This window comes from Cryptomeria japonica, chromosome 3 (genome assembly GCF_030272615.1).
Source record: "Cryptomeria japonica chromosome 3, Sugi_1.0, whole genome shotgun sequence".
Classification (NCBI taxonomy): domain Eukaryota; kingdom Viridiplantae; phylum Streptophyta; class Pinopsida; order Cupressales; family Cupressaceae; genus Cryptomeria; species Cryptomeria japonica.
The window spans coordinates 991,001,704-991,021,617 of record NC_081407.1 but is presented as its reverse complement, the minus strand read 5'-3'; the positions used below and the strand labels follow the sequence as shown (position 1 = coordinate 991,021,617).

General features: G+C 35.9%; 2 protein-coding genes across 2 annotated transcripts in view; one reads left to right on the top strand and one right to left on the bottom strand.

Annotated features, from left to right (window-relative positions):
- The window catches only part of LOC131036761 (18S rRNA (guanine-N(7))-methyltransferase RID2), a 68,399-nt gene extending 66,519 nt beyond the window's left edge, over nucleotides 1–1,880 (top strand). The window contains exon 10 of the mRNA XM_057968744.2: nucleotides 1,352–1,880. Coding sequence (XP_057824727.1) covers nucleotides 1,352–1,516 — 165 coding nt within the window. The 3' untranslated portion in view covers nucleotides 1,517–1,880. The remainder of the gene's footprint in view (nucleotides 1–1,351) is intronic.
- A 6,982-nt stretch (nucleotides 1,881–8,862) lies between these two features.
- On the bottom strand, nucleotides 8,863–10,605 carry LOC131874456 (uncharacterized). Its single transcript, XM_059217839.1, has 4 exons — nucleotides 10,501–10,605; nucleotides 10,263–10,382; nucleotides 9,613–10,149; nucleotides 8,863–9,306 (listed from the first exon to the last, which is right to left on the bottom strand). Exons 1-4 carry the CDS (start codon nucleotides 10,603–10,605, stop codon nucleotides 8,863–8,865), a joined length of 1,206 nt encoding a protein of 401 aa, XP_059073822.1.
- Nucleotides 10,606–19,914: the final 9,309 nt, after the last annotated feature.

Genomic DNA, 19,914 nt, shown 5'->3' with positions numbered 1-19,914 from the left:
CAAAAGATTCTATATGAAAATTTTGAGTAACCATAATAATTATTTATTATATTCTAGTATATTCCTCATAAAGGTGAAATATAATTGTCATATTATATTTAAATGAATTTGTACTACCTTGAAGCACAGACAATATGAACATAATGAAGCTGGGGTCATGGAACTTGAGGATGATGTTATCATAATCCAGACTTTGCTCTCCATGTGATTAATAATATAGAATCTTACTTGAAGTGTATTTTTGAAAGAATTAACATTTGGCAAGAATGAACATTTAGCAAGTTCATGGACATGGTAGAAGTTAACAAAATCATTCATGAAGGCAATTATGAAGATGTTGAGGATGCTACCACTGTTTTGTATCGAGTGGATCAAATTTGCCACACTTAGGGTATATTTAGAAGAGGTAAGGTTGGATAGGGAGACCATGGCATGGGATGATTGAATAGTATGGTGGACTATAAATAGGCTTCATTCATTAATAGTCACACTACGCATCCACCTTTTGTTTTAGGTTTCTAATTCTTTTGTTGTTGAGAGGAATCGCCTTACATACAACTTCCACTCTATTAAGAGGGATAAGATTACCTCCGGGAGGGGAAAGATGTTTGCAGCTGTACATAATGCTTTGTGTCTGATTGACCACAATACAATTACATACAAGGAGAGTTGAACAACACAATATAATGTAGAGCTAGAGGAGTTAACACAAATTGATAATGATGGGGCCCAAAAAGGGTTGGTTGGTTTTTGTTTGGTGGAATTTGACCTAAATTTAACACTAGCAGTTTTAGCAATGAGGAGTTTGCTACAATCTTTCGAGATGATGTTTAGAGGCATTGACCAATTGTATTTCAAGTTTAAATGTAATCATCGTATTGACATTTTGAAGATAATAATATACTAATATATAATAATATTCCACATTTTCAAACGCTATGTTTAGTGGTTTACATTTTCTTTTGTTATTTCTTATATATATTTTTTATAACTAATTTTGCGAGTACTATATTATATTCTCCAATCTATAAATTTGGTGCCTGGTCCCAAAGACCATCCTGGACGTCCTGTCCTGGTTCTCCAAAATTATTGGGAACTAACTTAAAGAACTTGCTTTTTTAAGTTTGATGAAACTGTGGGAATACAATTGCTTTAAAATTACAAATTGGTCAAGTGCTACAATTTCTTTGTCAGGGTAATCCATTTTAAGGGTTTATATCTCATCTTTAGGTTGAATTTTGTTTCCTTGTATATTGAAGGGGACCAAAACACCATTTGATTCATGTGGGATTATATCTATATGGTAGAAATGCTCAGATTGAGATAATGCAATATGTCATCCAATGTACAGGTAGGCTTTTCGGAGAGGTGCAGACCAAGGAAAAAGCTGAAGGTTTCAAAGAAAGGCAAGGCTCGTGAGTGGGTTCTGAAGAAGAAAGAGCATAGGAGAATAAAAGGCTATTCGGTTCCCCAGGATACAAAGTATACGGCCAGGAAGAGGAAAGCCAGATTCTGATTGCATTTTTTGTAGACAAATATTTATATGCGGAGTGTGTTTCCCTACAGGCAATTGTAACCGTGAGCGGCTATTTTTGTTGGGTTTTGATAGACAGACGAGTTTATATATTGAATTATTTATGCATGTGTCCATTTGAAGTTACAGGTATTGATTAGTTCATTTTATATTTATCCATAATGATGATTTTTTTTTGGCCGAATGGCATGATAGCATTAAGTTAATCGCTATCTTTCAAACACAGGGTAACGACCCAATTTCTGTAATATATTAATTATTTTTTATGGTAGAAGAGAAAAATAAATGCTTTGATGTACTTTGAAAAAGAATTTGATACAATTGCAATAAACTATAATTGCAAGGAGCTCTTTCGGCGCAATCTATGAAATTTGTTCACATCCATCACCATTAGTCCTTGGTATAGTACTGAGGACAGCGGCAGTTCCTGGTTTGGTATCTAGTGTTCCAAGTTCTCTATGTTTGTTCCTTAGATTCACGTCGTCTGCAATTATAATTGGGTTTATTTGTACTATAAATGTTTAAACTAGCCTGCGTATGTGCGTTTCTCTTCAATTTTATCGATAGTAGGGGACTCAAATCGTTTCTTGCTCGTAGTGTGTAACACCCCAAAATTAGTTCATTTTGAGCCATTTGAATTGATTGATGGGCTGGTTGTGTTTGAACTATAGGAAGGATTTCACAGGAGAATAAATAAAATTCAAATATTTGGATTTTAAAATTCAATTATATGGATTTAAGTGATTTGTTATTTCGTGCATTAAATATAATATGTAGAGATAAAAGTAAATCCATATATCAACATACTAACAAGAGTGTATTGAGGGTTCAATTTTATATATTTTTTTAAAGAAAATATATAAAAAAATCAATTGAATTTTTCTTTTTGAGAAAAAGTCATTGTAGATGAAAGCAAAATGTTCTAAGTAATAGTTTACGAGTATGTATTTTAGAAGTCTGCACGGGCTTAAAATATGCAGCCATTTGTGTCATGTCTCTTTAAAAGAAAATATATATTTTAACATATTTATGCATGTTAATAAATGATCTGAATATGTGTGTCGAATGTATATACAATAAGTTTGTGCCGTGTGCGTGCGTGTGTAAAATGAATTTGTACACACACATATATGGTATTTGACCTTGTGTTGAATTTAAACACAAATAAGGCTTAAAGGATCTCCTCTTTTGTCAAGGAGCAAATGTCGTAAACATTGGCTAGTTTGAGACACTTTTCTTTTTTATTGGATGGTGTGTTCGGTCATAATCAGATTTGCGTAATGGAAGAATTGGTACAAAACAACATTCATCTCTAAGTGGAGAACATTTGCATATGTGTAGATTTAACTTTTCAAAAGACAATGTAAATTGCTTTCAAGAAATTGATAAATAAACATTTGCATATGTTTGGTTTATCTAATATAGATATAATTTCTCAAAAGGCAACATTGCCTTCAACAAATTGATAAATAAATCATTTTGATATATTTGAATGATTGCACCATTTCCTTTGAAAGGAAAAATAAAATCAGTTTGGGCATCCTAAGTGGGTTTTAAAAAATGTTAGAGTTTGTATTTTTTTAAATTGAAGAAATGCATAAATTGATAAATAAATAATTTTGATATATTTGGATGATTGCACCATATCCATTAAAATAAAAAATCACTTTAAGAATCTTGAGTGGGTTTCCAAAATGTCTTTATTTTTTCAAATTAAAGAAACTTGTTTTTGGAGTTCCTCAAGGTAAACTTCTCAAATATGTTATATCAAAGGAGAGAATTTTAATAGATCTAGAAAGGGTGTGAACTATTATAGTACTATCCTTCAAATAATTGAAACGATAGTTCAATCTTTTTCTGGGAAGATTAACTTTGTAGAGAGATTTTATTTATTTATTTAATAGGGTTAGTAATATCTATAACATGCTTAAGAAAGATAGAGAGCTTAAATGGGCTGCAAAAAGAAAAGTTGGTTTCAAGAAGATCAAAGGTGACATCTCAATGGCTCAAAACAATGATCAACCTTGATTTTTCAAAATATTTTAATGTTTTTGGAAATGTTGTCATTGATAGCAAAGCATGTTTTGTTCAAGGAGGGAGATTATTGGAAATATGGTCATGGATGTTAGAAATATTGCTAGTGATGACAAAGGTTCTTGATATCAAAGTTTGGGAGAATTTATATTGGCTTTAATAGGAGGTCAACTCATGAAATTTTATTATTTTGAAAGAGGTGTAATTGGAAGAGAACTCTTGGAATTTTATTATTATGATTTAATTTTATGGGGCTGACTTATGTGTTTTATATTAATTAATTTGGGTGCTCTAAAGGATATAAAAAGGTGAAGCGTGTTTGTAAGAATGTTGTGTGAAAACATGTTTTATCATTCAAACACAAATTAGAGAAAGTCTAATGCAAAGAATATTTTATATAGATTAGACTATGTGAAGTGAGGAAGTGCAAAAAAGTATGTTCATCATCTATTGGAGAATCAACATCTAAAAGGTGAAATTTTGTATAAGACGTTGTGCCTCATAAAAGAAGAGATTGGTGTCTCTTGTTGAGTTGGTGCTTGGTTGTAAGGATTGGTGTCTCCAATAGATTGGTGCCTACAAATTTTGTAAGTGAGAATTAGTGTTTCTAGTGGGTTGATGCTTGTAAATATTGTAAGATCATTTTATTTTTTTGTTTTTTCTTGAAAGGGTTTTCATATGAATTTAGTGTTATTAGTTGTGGATCTTGTGTGTTTGCTATTATTATGGTTAAATTTTAAATAAGTAAAAGTTTTGTTGTATACTTATTCCACCCCCTCTCAGTATAAGTGTGTGCTCCTTAAAAAATAGTCTAACCACTAGAAGCTAGATATTAGGAACACACATGGCTAGTCAGGAAGGTTTCTCCTCAAACAGAGCTCCATTGTTTGATGGAACAAACTATCAAATTTGGAACATAAGGATGCAAACTTATCTAAAAATCAAAAGTGAATGGTTACACAACTCCATCATTTCCATTGATGAATCATGCTACAAAGAAGGCTAGTGAAAACAATCTAAAAGCCATGAATGCTATCTTGTGTGGTGTGTCCAAATCAGAATTTGTCAAGGTAATGCATTGTGACTCCATAAAAGAAATCTGAGACACTTAAAATCATCTATGAAGGTGATGGAAAAATTAAGAATACTAAACTTCAAATCCACAAAAAGATAATTCGAGAGCTTGAAAATGAAAGATGAAGAAAATATTGCAACCTATCTTCTTTGTGTACATGAAATTGTCAACACCATTACATGACTTGGTGAAAAGAGTGAAGACTCAATGATTGTGCAAAATGTGCTACTTAAGGCCCCTCCCCTTAAGGTTTGATGCCAAAGTTTTTGCCATTGAAGAAAGGGAGGATTTGAATTCATTAACACGGGATGGATTGCATGGGACCATCACTGCATATGGAATGGGGATTGAAAATGAGAAGCCATGAAATAGAGAAGCAACCTTCAAAACTTCAAACAAGGTGAAGAATGAAGAGCCTAAATCAAGCAATGAGTTGGATGCAGAGGAAGTTCATTTTGTGAGAAAGTTGAAGAAAGGATATGACAAATACAAAGAAAAGGATGACATAATGATGAAGGAGATCTTAAAAAGAAGAAAGGGAGCATACATCATCAATACAAAAAGAACTTCCATAAATACAAGAAAAACATCTACTTCAAAAGGGACAATAGCTCATCCGAAGAGAGTGATGGAAGTGTCTTAAATAGTGATAAATAATAAACTCTATTCATGACAAAAAAAACAAGTGTTAATGTGATGAAAGGTGAAGAAAATTGTGTGAAAGAAAAGATGGATTTGGAAGAAGAAGAAGATGTCGAAATTGAAGAAGTGTATCTCAAAGAACTCATTTGTGCCCTAATTGAGATCGTGAAGCTTAAGAAAAAGAATCCGAAACAAAATTTGCAATTGTAAAAATATGTCCTCCTCCCATACACCCCTGCACAGGTGAGAGATTGAGAACACCCATCTCACGCAGGGGTGAATAAGTACCCGTGCATGAACTTGAAACCCCCCTATTTGCCAATAAAAATGCTGACCTACTTCCACATCGGAGATTACTGTACTTCAGCTTGACTCGCCATTTTTACGTAAATGATAAGTAGAAAAGCAGTAGGAAATCCAATGAACAATGAAATAGCAATAAATGCGAGATTATTTACTTCCATGATTGTTTTTCCCTTCGTTTTACAATAACTCGAGATTTGATCTCATAGAGTATCTCATTTTTTTGTGATTCGACGTTTCACATCTATTGTCTCACAGCTTATTCCTCTGAAGCAATTGTTGAATCGACTATCTCAGGTGCCATTGTTGGGTCAATTACCTCTGATTGAAAAGAAAAAATGTCATGAAGCCTTTAGGAATTAGAAAATATCATTATCAACCTGAAGATTCAACCAGAAGAGGCAAAGAGGATAGAAGGGGTGATGAGAACTATGTCGAAGAAAAAGGAAGAAGACTTCAAGAAGCAAGAGTCTAAAATTATTATCATGAGGAAGGAATTGGAGAAATAGATGATATTATCAATTGCCAAAGATCACCATTCATTATGATTGGTCTTGGCTATGAAGAAAATTAGAAAATTGAGGACAAATGCATAAAAGCCTAAAAGTTATACAAATGCACTCAAGGGGACTGCCAACAATCAAAGCAACGAGAAGAAATGAGAAGATGTTCTTAAAAAAAGACAAGGGTTTTAAAAGAACATTTTCTCCAAGATAGCTTCACATGATCATAATGTAGGCAACATGCAACATAGTGTAGGCAAAATGCAAGAAATAGTTTTGTGGTGAAAAAAAAGATTTGTTTTGTGTTCTTAGATAGAAACTACAATTCATTTGCTCCTTTGTTGAATTACAATTACAATGTCATATGTTATAAGTGCAACAACTTTGATTCTATAGCATATTTTTGTAGAACCTTTAATGACTGCAGAAACCCAACCGTCAATGAAATAGCCTAGCTCGACCAAATTCCTCTTGTTTGCCAAAATGCTTCTGCTACAAAATCTCATTGCAAAGGACCAAAGAAAGTACAGATTAAAAAACCATAGGGTTTGGTACCATGTTGTGAAAATCAGAGATGATTCACTGGTAAAAACTTAGTTCATTAACTGAGGGAAGAGATACATTTATAGGAATTACAAAATATCTTAGCTATTAAAGAAGTTACTTACTTCTAACTACCTATTGCTGTAGACATTTAAGATGTCTAACAGTCAGTTACATTATTGACCATTAACACTAAAAATATAAAATATTATTCTAACACCCTCCCTTAATGGTCAATCTATCAAAAACACCAAGTTGCCCCCTGAATTTTACAAATTTATCCGGACTCAAAGACTTGGTGAGAATATCCGCAGTCTGATCCGCCGTCGGAACATACTACAACTGAACTGATTCGTCTTCTACCAGCTTGTGGATGTAGTGACAATGAAGTTAGATTTTCTTGGTACATTCATGGAAGATTGGATTTTTGGCTAGTTTGAGCACCCCTTGATTATCGGTATACAAGGGAAAAGGACTTGTCTGTGGCATCTGCATGTCAGAGAGCATCCTTCGGAGCCTAACTGCCTCACATGCGGCTTTGACTATTCCCCGATATTTGGCTTCAGTCGAGGAAAGAGCCACAGCCTGTTGCTTCTTGCTGCTCCAAGTGATGGCACCAGTACCAAAACTGAATACGTACCTAGAAGTGGATTTTCTATCATCTACCGATCCTGCCCAATCTGAGTCAGTATAACCAATCAGCTTTGGATCATTGCACCTAGTATACAAAATGCCATAGTTTGAAGTGCCTTTCACATATCGTAACACTCGCTTCGCTGCAATCCAATTATCAACTTTTGGAGCTGTCATGAAGCGAGAGATGTAGCTGACAGCGAAACTGATGTCAGGTCTAGTGGTAGTGAGATAGATGAGGTTGCCTACTAGTTGTCTGAATTTTGTTTCATCTACTGTAGGTGAATAAGACTTGGCTGATAACTTCAGCCCTTTCTCCATAGGTGTGGAAGCAGGTTTAGGATCTTGCATTCGAAACTTATCTAGCAAATTGCGGGCATACTTGGACTGTGAAATAAAGATACTGTCATCAGTTTGCCACACTTCGACACCTAAGCAATAATGGAGAAGCCCCAAATTTGTCATGTCAAAAGCTTGGCACAAGTCCTGTTTGATTGCGGCAATCAAATGTGCTGAATTTCCAGTAATGATCAAGTCATCCACGTAGACAACAAGAAAAAGGATCTCATCACCGGAAATTTTGATGGACAGATTAGTGTCAGTGGGACTGCGTTGAAAACCATGTTCAACCAAATACTGATCAATCTTGAAGTACCAAGCCCGAGGGGCTTGCTTCAGGCCATAGAGGGCTTTTACCAATCTGCAAACCTGATGTTCCTTACGAGGAACCTTGAAGCCAGGGGGTTGAGTCATATAAACTTATTCCTGCAACTCACCATTGAGGAATGAACTCTTAACATCCATTTGGTGAAGTTTCCATCCAAACTGAGTTGCAATGGCGAGAAGAAGAAGAATGGTACTCATCTTGGCAGTAGGAGCAAAAGTCTCCTCATAGTCAATGCCCTCCCGCTATGTAAAACCCCGAGCAACCAATCTGGCCTTGCACTTATCCAAAGTACCATATGCATGATACTTGACTTTGTAAACCCATTTATAGCTGAAAGGTTTCTTCCCAGGAGGCAAATCAGAAAGAACCCAAGTGTGATTCATCAGAAGACTATGGTAGTCGGTCTCCATAGCCTTTTCCCACTCAGGAATGCCTTTAGCCTCGGAATATGTCTGGGCTCATGGATGCTGTGGATGTTGGCCATAAGTGCAAAGTTGATTGTATTTTGCTGCTCTCTCTTGTGGCGAACTAATCTATCCTCAAGAAGTTCATCATCACGAAGATCTCCTATTGTCTTGGCCCACCATTTAGGCCTGAGGGTAGAAGTACCAACATCTGGCATTGGAGGAACAACATCCCCTAGAGTTTCTGGAACAAAGTCATCTGGATGCAAATCCTATGACAAATTAGGTGGTGTTGGATCGGTAGATTCCTCATCTTCAGAGTTAGAATGCTCTGAAGCCCTCCCATCATGGGAACCAAGAGGAAGACGAACACCAACATCATAAGTCTTCATAGACGGAGTCGCAGGACTAGGAGTAGTAGAAGGCATGAATGGACCAGTAGTCTCGTCAACCACAACATCACGACTGGAAATGAGATGATCTGTGTCCACATCAATCAACCTGTAGGCCTTGTGGTTGTCGCTTTAACCAGTAAACATAAGTGTTTGGCTCTTTGAATCTATCTTAGCACGCTTAGCTTCTGGAATCCATACATGAGCTGTAGAACCGAAGACTTTCAAATGGCCCACTTTAGGCTTGCGTCCTGACCAGGCTTCTTCAGGAGTCATCTTCTTGACGGCATGTGGAGGTGACCGATTCAGAAGGTAGATTGCAGTGTAAACTGCTTCAGCCCAGTATTTCTTAGGAACATTTCTATGATCTATCATAGAACGATCCATTTTAGTAATGGTGCGATTCCTACGTTCAATGACACCATTCTGCTGAGGGGTGTATGCTGTGGTGAGTTGGCGTTTAATGCCATGTGTAGCACAAAATGTAGAGAAGTCATTGGAACAAAACTCCCCCCCATTATCTGACCTTAGAGTGACAATTTGAGAACCAAATTCTTTCTCTACTAAGGCCTTAAACTGCTAAAATGTACTGAACACATCTGATTTATTTTTCAGAAAATGCACCCACATTTTAAGATTGAAATCGTCAACAAATAACAAGAAGTACCTGCAACCAGTAACAGATGGAGTGTTCGTTGGCCCACATACATTAGCGTGAACCAACTGAAGGACCTTGGAGGCTCGCCAAGAATCACCATCTGATAATGGTGTCTGATGCTGCTTCCCAGCTTGACAGGCTCCACAAACTCCATGATTTTGAGGTTGGATCTCAGGTAGACCAACAACCAAACCCTCCCGATATAATTGAGAGAGATAGTGCACGTTTAAGTGCCCATAATGCCGATGCCAAAGTGTTTTGATGGATGTACTCCTAGCAACCAAAGCATGCTCTTGAGAATCACCGGAATCAACAAGTCTATACAAACCATGATCTTCAAGTTCCATAGCGATTGTAGTACGAGTCTCCTTATCAACGATGCTGCAGATGGACGAACTGAAGACAATATCTAATTGAGGAGAATGCCTCATGATCTGACTGACGGAGAGGAGATTATGTTCCATGCCTGGAACATAGTAGACATCAAGAAAAATTGAATTTCTACCTCCTGAGTGAATCTGGATAGTGCCCTTACCAACAACTGTGTACTCTTCTCCTCCTCCGAAGATTACTGAATCCGAAAATGGTTCAAATTTCGTGAACCAATCTCGACGATGAGTAAAATGCCGCGAAGCTCCTAAATCAATAGACCAAGCATATGAGTGTACTGGATTTGTTGTTCTCTTGGCCATAAAAGCATAGAAAGCAGATTCTTTCTGCTCAAAGTGTTCGGCGACATTTGCTTTCTGTTGAGACCCTCCCTGCTTCTTTTGTTCATAAGCCAATCAAATTCGACACTCAACCTTCATGTGACCAAACTTGTGACAATAATTGCATTGAACGTTTTTCTTCTTCTTGCTGTCCTAAGAAGAACCAGAGCCTTTCGGCTGAGAAGATTGAGCCTTCCATTTGTTCTTAGCAGAAGATTTGGCAGAGAATGCTTGCTCGGTGGAGGGAGAACTAGTACTGCTTCCAAACTGCTGTCGCTACCGATCTTGTTGTAAAAGCTTGTTACAAAGATCAGAAAACTTCAAATCAACTTCAGTGGAACTGATATTGAGTGTTTCGATGAAATGCTCATACAAGCGTGGGAGACTCTTTAGAGTAATGACCACCATATCTTCTTCCTCCATTTTTCGACCAATAGCTTCTAGCTGGTCGCAAATATCCTTGATCTTTGTCAGATGCTCCTGAAGAGATGTTTTCTCGTCCATCATGATCGTGAAGAGCATATTCTTAAGAAAGAACGCTCTGCTCTTGTCAGAGGTTTCATGAAGACTCTTCAAATGATCCCATATTTCCTTCGCAGTTTTGCCGGACGGTACCTAAGGTAGCTGCTCATCGGTAACAGAGAATTTGATGAGCATGACGACTTCCCGGTTGTGCTCATCCCATTTGTCTTGATCTTTTCCGGCAATGTCTGGACGTTGTGACGTGCCTAGAACAACTGCATCAAGACATTGGTACTCAAAAATCGTCAACATACGCTGCTTCCAGGTGTTGTAGTTGCAACCATTGAACTTCTGGCTGCTTTTGAGCATAATGTTCATCAGTGATGCCATCACGTACCCCAAGATCGAACTGGTGAAGGCATGAATGCACGAAAACCAGAGGATGAAAATAGAGGGTTTTTAGAAACAAATTCTGCAAGTTGGATTCAGAGGTAGAAATTGAAACCTTGACATGGTTTTCGAGGCAGAAATTTTGTGGAAGACCCGAAAAATTTGATGACAACCCAGTTTAGATCTCGAAAAACCCACAAAGATTTTGCAAATAATTTTTTTTTTTGACTTGAAATGAAAGAGATAATCTCAAAACCCTAGCACAGTTTTCGATGTAAAATTTTCGACTAACCCAAAAAAATTTGACAAAGACCCAAAAATCCTTGTGAAAAACCCAGAAAGAATATGCAATCAGGATTTTTTTTCTGAAAATGAAGGGTCAAATTTGCGGGTTCAAAAAATGATGCACCCAAAAAAAACAGACAATTTTCAGAAAAAAATTCTGATTGCATATTCTTTTTGGGTTTTTCACAAGGATTTTTGGGTCTTTGTCAGATTTTTTTGGGTTAGTCGAAAATTTTACATCGAAAAATGATGCACCCAAAAAAAACAGACAGATACCCAGAGAGCGGAAATATTTCTTAGTGTCGAAAATAGATTGAGGATTTTTTGAAAACCCTAGACGCAGCCTAGAAACCCTAGCAGACACATAATTTTTTAATTATTTTGGCCGCTGAAAATGGTTTCAGATCGTGAAATAAATCGCGGAGGTCGCGAAATTGCGTCTCCGCGTCACCAAAAAACAGAATTGAGGGCAAAAAAATTCGCAAAAAATTGGGAGCAGAAAAACCACGTGTTCGCGATTTTTCTAGTCGTGAAAATCGCAAAATTTTTGCGCAACAGGAAAGAAAAAAACGACGCCTAGAATCAAGGTTTCAAACCCTCGAATTTCTTCCTTAAACAAGTCTGCGATTTTTAGGGCTAGACAGACGCAAAAACCCTAGGCTCTGATACCATGTGAAAATCAAAGATAATACTGGTAAAAACTTAGTTCATTAACTGAGGGAAGAGATACATTTATAAGAGTTACAAAATATCTTAGCTATTAAAGAAGTTACCTACTTCTAACAACATGTTACTGTAGACATTTAAGATGTCTAACAGTCAGTTACATTATTGATCATTAACATTAATAATATAAAATATTATTCTAACACATGTGAGTGTTTAATTGCAGTTTTCGAGAAGTAACTAGAACACAAACTCAAAGAATTGAGGAGGAATCTCTCAAGGATTTCAGTATTACAACATATTCAATTCGATAATGGATCACAATTGTATGTGAGTAATGGTTGGGTAAGATCACTTATAAATGCCTATTCACTTAATAATGTTCGGCATGAGAGCCTACATGCCAACAAACATTCCAACATGCTCTGTGAATTAATAATCTACAAAGGGACTAGGAATACAGATTTATTTCCTACTCATAACAATGTAAATAAACTTATTTTAATCTGTATGTTGCCTTTGTTGTTGGTGTCCTTAAGTTTTCCCAGGGCTTAAACTTCTACCTGTCTTAACCATTCATCCAACTTTTGGCATCCAAACTGTCATTTGTAGGTGTATCAAGCTGGGCTTCTTCTTTAAATGAATTGGATAGGGGCTTACTTGCATTTTAGGTCAAACCCCGGTTTTGGAATTAACCAAGTGGTTGAAATAATGTAATTGAAATTACTAAAAGTGAAAATCCTCCTCTTTCAGAGGATGTTGAATTGATTAAAAATGAAATTCTTAAACCTCCTTGTTAAGTTTTGCTTGCCTCCACATGGAATTATGATTTCATGAAGTAGAATGATGATCTCATCTTCAATGCTTGAAATCTTGACTCTATTGCCGCTCCAAAGCTTGAAGGAAGACTGCAAATGCACAATTGCTCTTGAATACTGAATGATTGAATGCTTGGATGCTTGATTTAAATTTCCTTAGATGTCCTGGATCCTCAAATGAGAGAGGAAATCCATCTTATATGCTTTCCCGTAGGATTAATTGACCGATTTTCTGACTTGAGCCGACATAGAGGGGATTTTCCTGCTGCAAATTTGAGTTAGGAGAGGGAGAGGGGTCTAAGATAGGTACCCATTAAGGGGGTTCAGGGTGCCACACCTTGGTCTTACCCTAATTTGGTGCAGGTCAAGGTGCAGGCAGAGTACATTTCTGAGTTGCATGAAGTTTTTGACATGTGTGAGCATAATCAGGTCTTTGATCATGCTAAGGGGCACAAACACTAAGGTGAACACCCAAATGTACTCAAAAATTGTGAGGGGTACAATTTTAGGACATTACATTTATCCCCCACTTTAGCAGGAGTATGAGCTTACACAAATACTCGCTATAAACTGCACGAAGTTCAGATTGAAAGAACTTTACCACATCAAAGAGGCAAGATTCACCAAGGCCCCAGTGGACTTTAAGATCTTACGACTTCAATGATAAGGTAAAAGGGAAGATCTTGAGAGAGAGAGAGAGAGAGAGAGAGAGAGAGAGAGAGAGAGAGAGAGAGAGAGAGAGAGAGAGAGAGAGAGAACCATGACTACAATTAGTAAGGTTCTCTTACTATGAGTCATGAAAAGAAGATACTAAAAATCATAAAGCAAAGACAAAGTTCGCTAAGTAACTTTAAGTATCAAAAGAGAGAATCATGAGCGGAGTGTATGCCCCCACATTAAAGAGATTGTGCACACCTTATCAGGAGCAACTACTTTAAGTAGGATACACCCAAAGATGACAAGCATGTTATCACAATAATTTAGCCCCCAAGAGAGGATAAATCAAAGGATAATGAACACAAAACACAAAACACAAGGTGGTTTCACCTAACTGTGGGTTTAGTATGATTTTTATGATAACTCATGTATATCATTTATATGTGTGTGTGTGTGTGTGTGTGTGTGTGTGTGTGTGTGTGTGTGTGTGTGTGTGTGTGTGAATAGAATTGTCCTCATCCCCCAAAGAAAGGAAACCACCATGGAAGAAGGGAACACATATGTCTTTTGAGTCAACATGGAAGAGACCAAAAGAGATATACCTTCTTTGCATCATCCTCAAGTAGACAACACTAGGGACAACAAATAGAAGAATGGGGGATCAAATAGAAGAATGTCACAAATAAGAAAGAGAGGAGATAGAGAGAATCTACAGTGTTGATAAAGCTAATCAAGCACGTCATCCTTCCCCCGATCTTGTTGATCATTATTTCGAGAAGGTGGACAACACACAAGAGGAGCCACATCGAGCAAAGTAGATGGAGATACCACAAGTTCCAAACAAGGACCATGCTCTAATGATGGATCACTTTGTTCGTTGCTAGGAGCTAGGATTAATGCTTTTAAAAATATTGTAGATAAATCATTGTCAACATCAACATATTCATATTCATCATAAAAGATATTAGGATCAACATTTTCATCATTAACAACATTTTCACCTATTTATTCATCAAGATTTATAAGAATAGGAGCTCTAAACGGAATAGAATTTAAACCATTATTTATTTTAAGAATTTTGTTTCTTGGAGAATTAGGTTGAACATCTTGTTTAGGAGAAAATGGAATCATGTCAACTATTGGTCTTCTAGGAGAATAAATGCTTTGGGAAACAACTTCACGATCTCTAGCATGACGTCTCCGTCGGCGTTCTCTCGCACAACTGTTTCTTCTAGTTTTGGCTAAAAGTTGAGGAGGTTTAGGTTCATCAGGTATGGGCTTCGTCTCTTATTTTAGGGAAGGATTAATGGGTTGAGGTCTTTTAGGCTGGAGAATAGAAGAAGCCAGTCATTTCTCTCTAGAAGATGAAGGAGGAGGAACCACTTCATATAAAGAAGGAATGGAAGGTGTAGGAAGGAGACCAAGTCCATCATGAGGAGGAGGGATAGGTCTAACCTTAGGAGGAATAGATTGATGTTTAGGAGGAAGGGTTTTTCTACCTTTGGGAGGAAGAGTAGACTCATCCATAGGAGAAGGAATAGATTCTTCTTTAGGAAGAAGAATATCTCTTTTCTTAGGAGAAAGGATACTCTTCTCTTTAGGAGAAGGAATAGGTACCTCTTTGGGAAGAATATTATTTCTTTCCTTAGGAGGAAGAATAATATTATCCTCAAAAAGGGGTATATGATCATTAAGAGGAATGAAAAGTGTTGGATTTCTAGGTTTACTCAAGGATAAAATCATTTCATTTTTCCAATTTTGATATGATCTAAAGAGAGAATCACTTCTAGCTTGAAGAGGTTGGAATCGTTTGGAGCAAAAGTAATCAACACAAACTCTCCATGCTTCATTGTAGGTTGATACATGCTATGATTTCACCATTATGAGGAAATTTCAAACACTTATGAATAATAGAATTTATCGGTTTCATGGAAGAGAGCCAACGATGTCCCAACTTCACACAAAATTGATTAGATGTAGGAATGATAGCAAATTGAACATCTAAGCATATAGTGCCAACATCAATAGGAAATGTTATAGAACCAATAACAGGGCAAAAGAAGCCACCAGAAAGTTTAACTACCACATCAGTATCATCATATATCACTTGTTACAATTGCAAAATAGAAAGAATTTATTCAGTTATCACTTTAACCATGCAAGAGGGATCAATAAGCACTCCTCTAGTGGGTATACCTTTGATTTTTGCACTAATGAGCCATCAGGTGCTTTAATGGTCTCACTAGGATCAAAAGTGATGCACAAATCCTTAGGAGGTTCTTCTTGATCTACAAGTTTCACCACATTATTAGATCCAAGGCCAACATCATTGGGAGAGAATGTAAGATGATTAGTCTCAATCACATTAGTGGAATGGGATTGTAAAGGATCAATGAAAATCTAAAGGTTTTGATTAGGAGGAGCTACAAATTTGTTTCCTTTATCATTCACACTTGCCACAGATATGGTATTGTTATCAATCAATTCTTGAATCTTACTTCTCAATGATTTTTTTTTTCACTATCATGACTAGGTTGATGATGGTATTAACAAAAGGATTTAGCATCAAAGTAAGGTGAACTTGTCTTAGATGGATCAATTGGTTTGATTTGGGGAAGTTTTAACACATTCCTTTGTATTAACTCAGACATAATGCTATGCAAAGATTCATTCAAAGGAGTAAATTCTTTTTCTCTTTTAAAATATTTAGACAAAGGAGGCACACCTATAACGGCTACCAGTTGATTGTTGTTGTTGTTGTCATTGAATTTGATGAATCCTTTGTTTGGTTTGAACTTCGCAAATGCTTGTTGAGAACTATCCCCCTGTTAGGATTCCCAAAGATACTGAGAGGGGGGGGGGTGAATCAGTATCTAATCGGTTGTGAGATTTTCTGAACTTATTTAGTATTTTGCATTCCAAAACAATGTATCGGTAAACAAGAATTAATGCAGTAAATATGAACAATAAAGACAACATAGAAAGCACACCATAACACAAGATTTTTGGCGAGGAAACCCGGTGTGGGAAAAACCTCGGTGGGATTTGTGACCCACAATATTCACTCACTGGCCAATGAATGGATATTACTTACAATGATGTGCCTGCACATGCAGGAAGGCCAACTGCCTAGAGCTCACTGCTCAAATACAAAAGGAAGTCTCACTGACTTACAAAATGGATTATGAGAATCCAATATAATGTACTGTTATAAAAGGCATCTGCTATGCCAGGTTCAGTACTGGTTTAAGCTCATACAATAACCATAAACCTTACTACAAAATCTGCCTTAATATTCACTCTACATATCCATCTTATCATATATATCTCACACACAATGATCTACAAGATCTCATACTTATATATGAGTCTTATTACAATATGCCATGTCGGCTTACAAAAGATATTACAATTAAATACAAAATACAATAATAAAAATCCTGTCGGTTAGGGTGTCGGTAAACATTATTGTCGCTACTGGTGTACTATCTATCGGTGTAGAGTCTGCCGGTGTCTGTGCCTGCCGGTGCCATAAGATTGCAAGGTTTCCATCAATGACAACACCTTCAATCACCTACAATTTGGAGTGTGTAATGCCAACACACCCTTATCACTCAGAGCCATGGAAGGAGATGATTATTCCAATCGACTCACAATCAATTGATAATTGTGAAGTACTGTGCACAATTGTGGAAAGGAAGTAAACTCAATTAAGAGAAATTATCCCTAATATCTTTTTGTAAATTAGCAATAAAAATATTTTGAATATCTTGATCAAGGACAAAAAAATAAATATGAGAATGCAAATGCTAATATCTACTAATAAAATCAGTCACTTTTTCTTTAACACCTTGTTTATAATGCATCAAATTAGTCAAAGTAACTTTAGGACCAATGTTATTGTGAAATTGTTGAATAAAAGCATTAGCCAGTTGTTGAAAAGAAGTAATAGAATATGGAGGCAAAGAACAATACCATTGCAAAGCTCTATCCCTTAATGTTCTAGTAAATAATTTTGCTAACAATCTTTGATCATGAGCAAAGTCACTACACAAAGTTTGGAATGTTTTAACATGAGTTAAGGGATCACCTTTTCCACTATAAAGTTCCAATTGAAGGACTTCTACATGTTTAGGAGAGACGACTGTAACAATGTCATTGGATTATGGCCTCGCTACATCAAATGTGGGCACATTATACTTTGATTGATTCATAGAAGCTATTTGTTGTTGTAAGGAAGACATTGTTTGGGCTAGCCTATTAATTGTAGCTTCGGTAGAAGGATTGAAATTATACATGTTGGATTGAGATGGAGGAATAACATTGTTGAATGAAGGAAGAGGTTGAGAATAAGGAGGTGGGACACTATGGTGTAACACATGGAAGACTCATAGGAGGAATGAAGGAATTTTGATTGAAGGAGTTTCCCCCTTCACTAACATTTATAGTTGGTAAATGTGATTGGGTAACAAGGGGAGCACTCATGGTAGGATAAATGAAAGAAGAGGTATTGCCCCCATGACTAACATTTGTAGGTATGACATTTTGTGTAGAGGTAGCCATGATGTTTGATGTAAAGGTAGGAACACTAGTCATAGGAGTTGTGAAAGGAATGAAATGATTAACTTGACTAGGAAGGTGTGTATAACTTAGGTTTTCAGCACAACTCTTCATAGGAATGATATTAGAATCAACTATATGAGCAATATTACACAAGATATCAACACCATGTTTATCACTTTGAATCATTCTTTTTAATCCTCCAATCAATGGGAGAGCTTCACTTTCCGGGTATTTTTGACTCATTTATTCTTGAAGATTGTCAAATTGATTATCCATCTTCACCAATTGGTCAACGAATACCCTAGTTAGTGATTCCTCCTCATTATGAGAATTATCAAGAGGATAAACGAGAATATCTACAGGATTGGAAGAACAACCATTATCCTCATTGAATAAGCTAGCTAAATTAGGCTCCATCTCCTTAGTAATTAAACCTTGGGCAACCTTAATTCTACAACTTCTCCTTACGAGGATACTAAATGTAGGACTAATAGTAGTAAAACTCATGCACTAAGGGAGGGAAATTAGAAATTTGAATTGTAGAATGCCTAATGATTGAAAGAATAATGCAATCTCCTAGGAATTTGAAATTTAAAATTAGGGTTTTGCCAAAAAAACCTCTTAATTTAAATTTGAAATTATCACTTAGAAATTTAAATTTAAAATTAGGGCTGAAAATAACCTAATTTTAAATTTTTGGAATGTTGAAGAAATCAATTTAGTTTTAAAAATTAGGTTATATGTAATTAATCACTGAATTTTAAAATTTATTGAAAAACGGAATGTTGAAATTCAGATTTGTTTTCATCCTTAAGGTGACCTAAAATCAATAAAATTTTACAAATCTCTAGAATTGAGCAGTAAAATACAGTCAAAATATACTTCTGAAATTTGAGGAGAAAAAGTCTGGACCAAGTAGGTAGCGACTTGGTCCGGCCAACTTTTTTCCAAATTTTTCAGGGAAGTAAGATATTGTGATTTTAACGCTAATTTCAGAAGGATATAGAAATTGGAGATGTCTAGATATGTGAAAACAAGCATTAAAGGTCAAAATAGGACACACTTAGGATGTTTGAGAAGATGATTAATTGAAAGAATAACAAAAAGGGCACACTTAAGGGCCAAATTTTATGATATTTAGAAGTACAACAAGGGGTGTTAGATCTAATTGAGGCAATTAAATGCTTAAAGAAAAAAATGAAATTGCACAAGATTAATTTAATTTTTAAAATTAGGGTTTGTTGCGTAAACCACTTAATTTAAAAACTTGAATGTTGTAAGGAGGGAAAGTGAATTTTGAAATTGAAGCGAGGCCCCAAATCTGAAAATGAATTTAAGATCTACACAATTCATTGGTTCAAGATTAAAAATTAGGGTTTTTGTTTATTTAACTACTTAATTTAAAAGATTTTGGAATTGAACATGTAAATGAAAACTTAAGTTATAAAATTGAAAAGTTCTCAAATATGAGACAATCAATCTAATTTAGACAAATCACAAGCTCAATTTTGAATCTAAAAATTAGGGTTTTGTGAATTTAACCTCTAATTTTTTTAAAATTGCAAGGAAATTAAGCTTATAATTGAAAGTTTGAATTTTAAATTGCATGCACTCAAATCTGAAAACAAAAATCAGAATTAAGGGTGTAAGGAGTCGGGTTCACCAAAATGTAAAGTGGAAAATTGGGAGCTTAGTAAATCCACCATGGGGAAAGGCTGATTCACTAAGCTCAATTTTCACTTGGGGAGACTTTATATTCAAAATAGGGGGATGAATCTACTAGATCCAATTCAAAGTGATGCGAGGACAAAATACTAAGTAGATTGATTGTGTTTGGAATGTAATTGACCCTCTTTTGTAAGTTGACTAGTTGAATTAAGACTAAGTGCTGATAATGAAGCCAAAGTATGAAAAAACAATGAGCAACAGATTTGGGATTTATTCATGCGCCTGGATCTGAGAAGTTTGAGATGAT

What these genes read in the sequence shown, in the direction of transcription:
- LOC131874456 (XM_059217839.1), bottom strand. Translation starts at nt 10,605, where the DNA reads ATGATGGACGAGAAAACATCTCTTCAGGAGCATCTGACAAAGATCAAG. An exon ending in TTCTCAGCCGAAAGGCTCTG is followed by an intron (nt 10,150 to 10,262) that starts GTTCTTCTTAGG and finishes CAAAAGAAGCAG; the next exon opens with GGAGGGTCTCAACAGAAAGC. An exon ending in GGCATTATGGGCACTTAAAC is followed by an intron (nt 9,307 to 9,612) that starts GTGCACTATCTC and finishes ACATTTTAGCAG; the next exon opens with TTTAAGGCCTTAGTAGAGAA.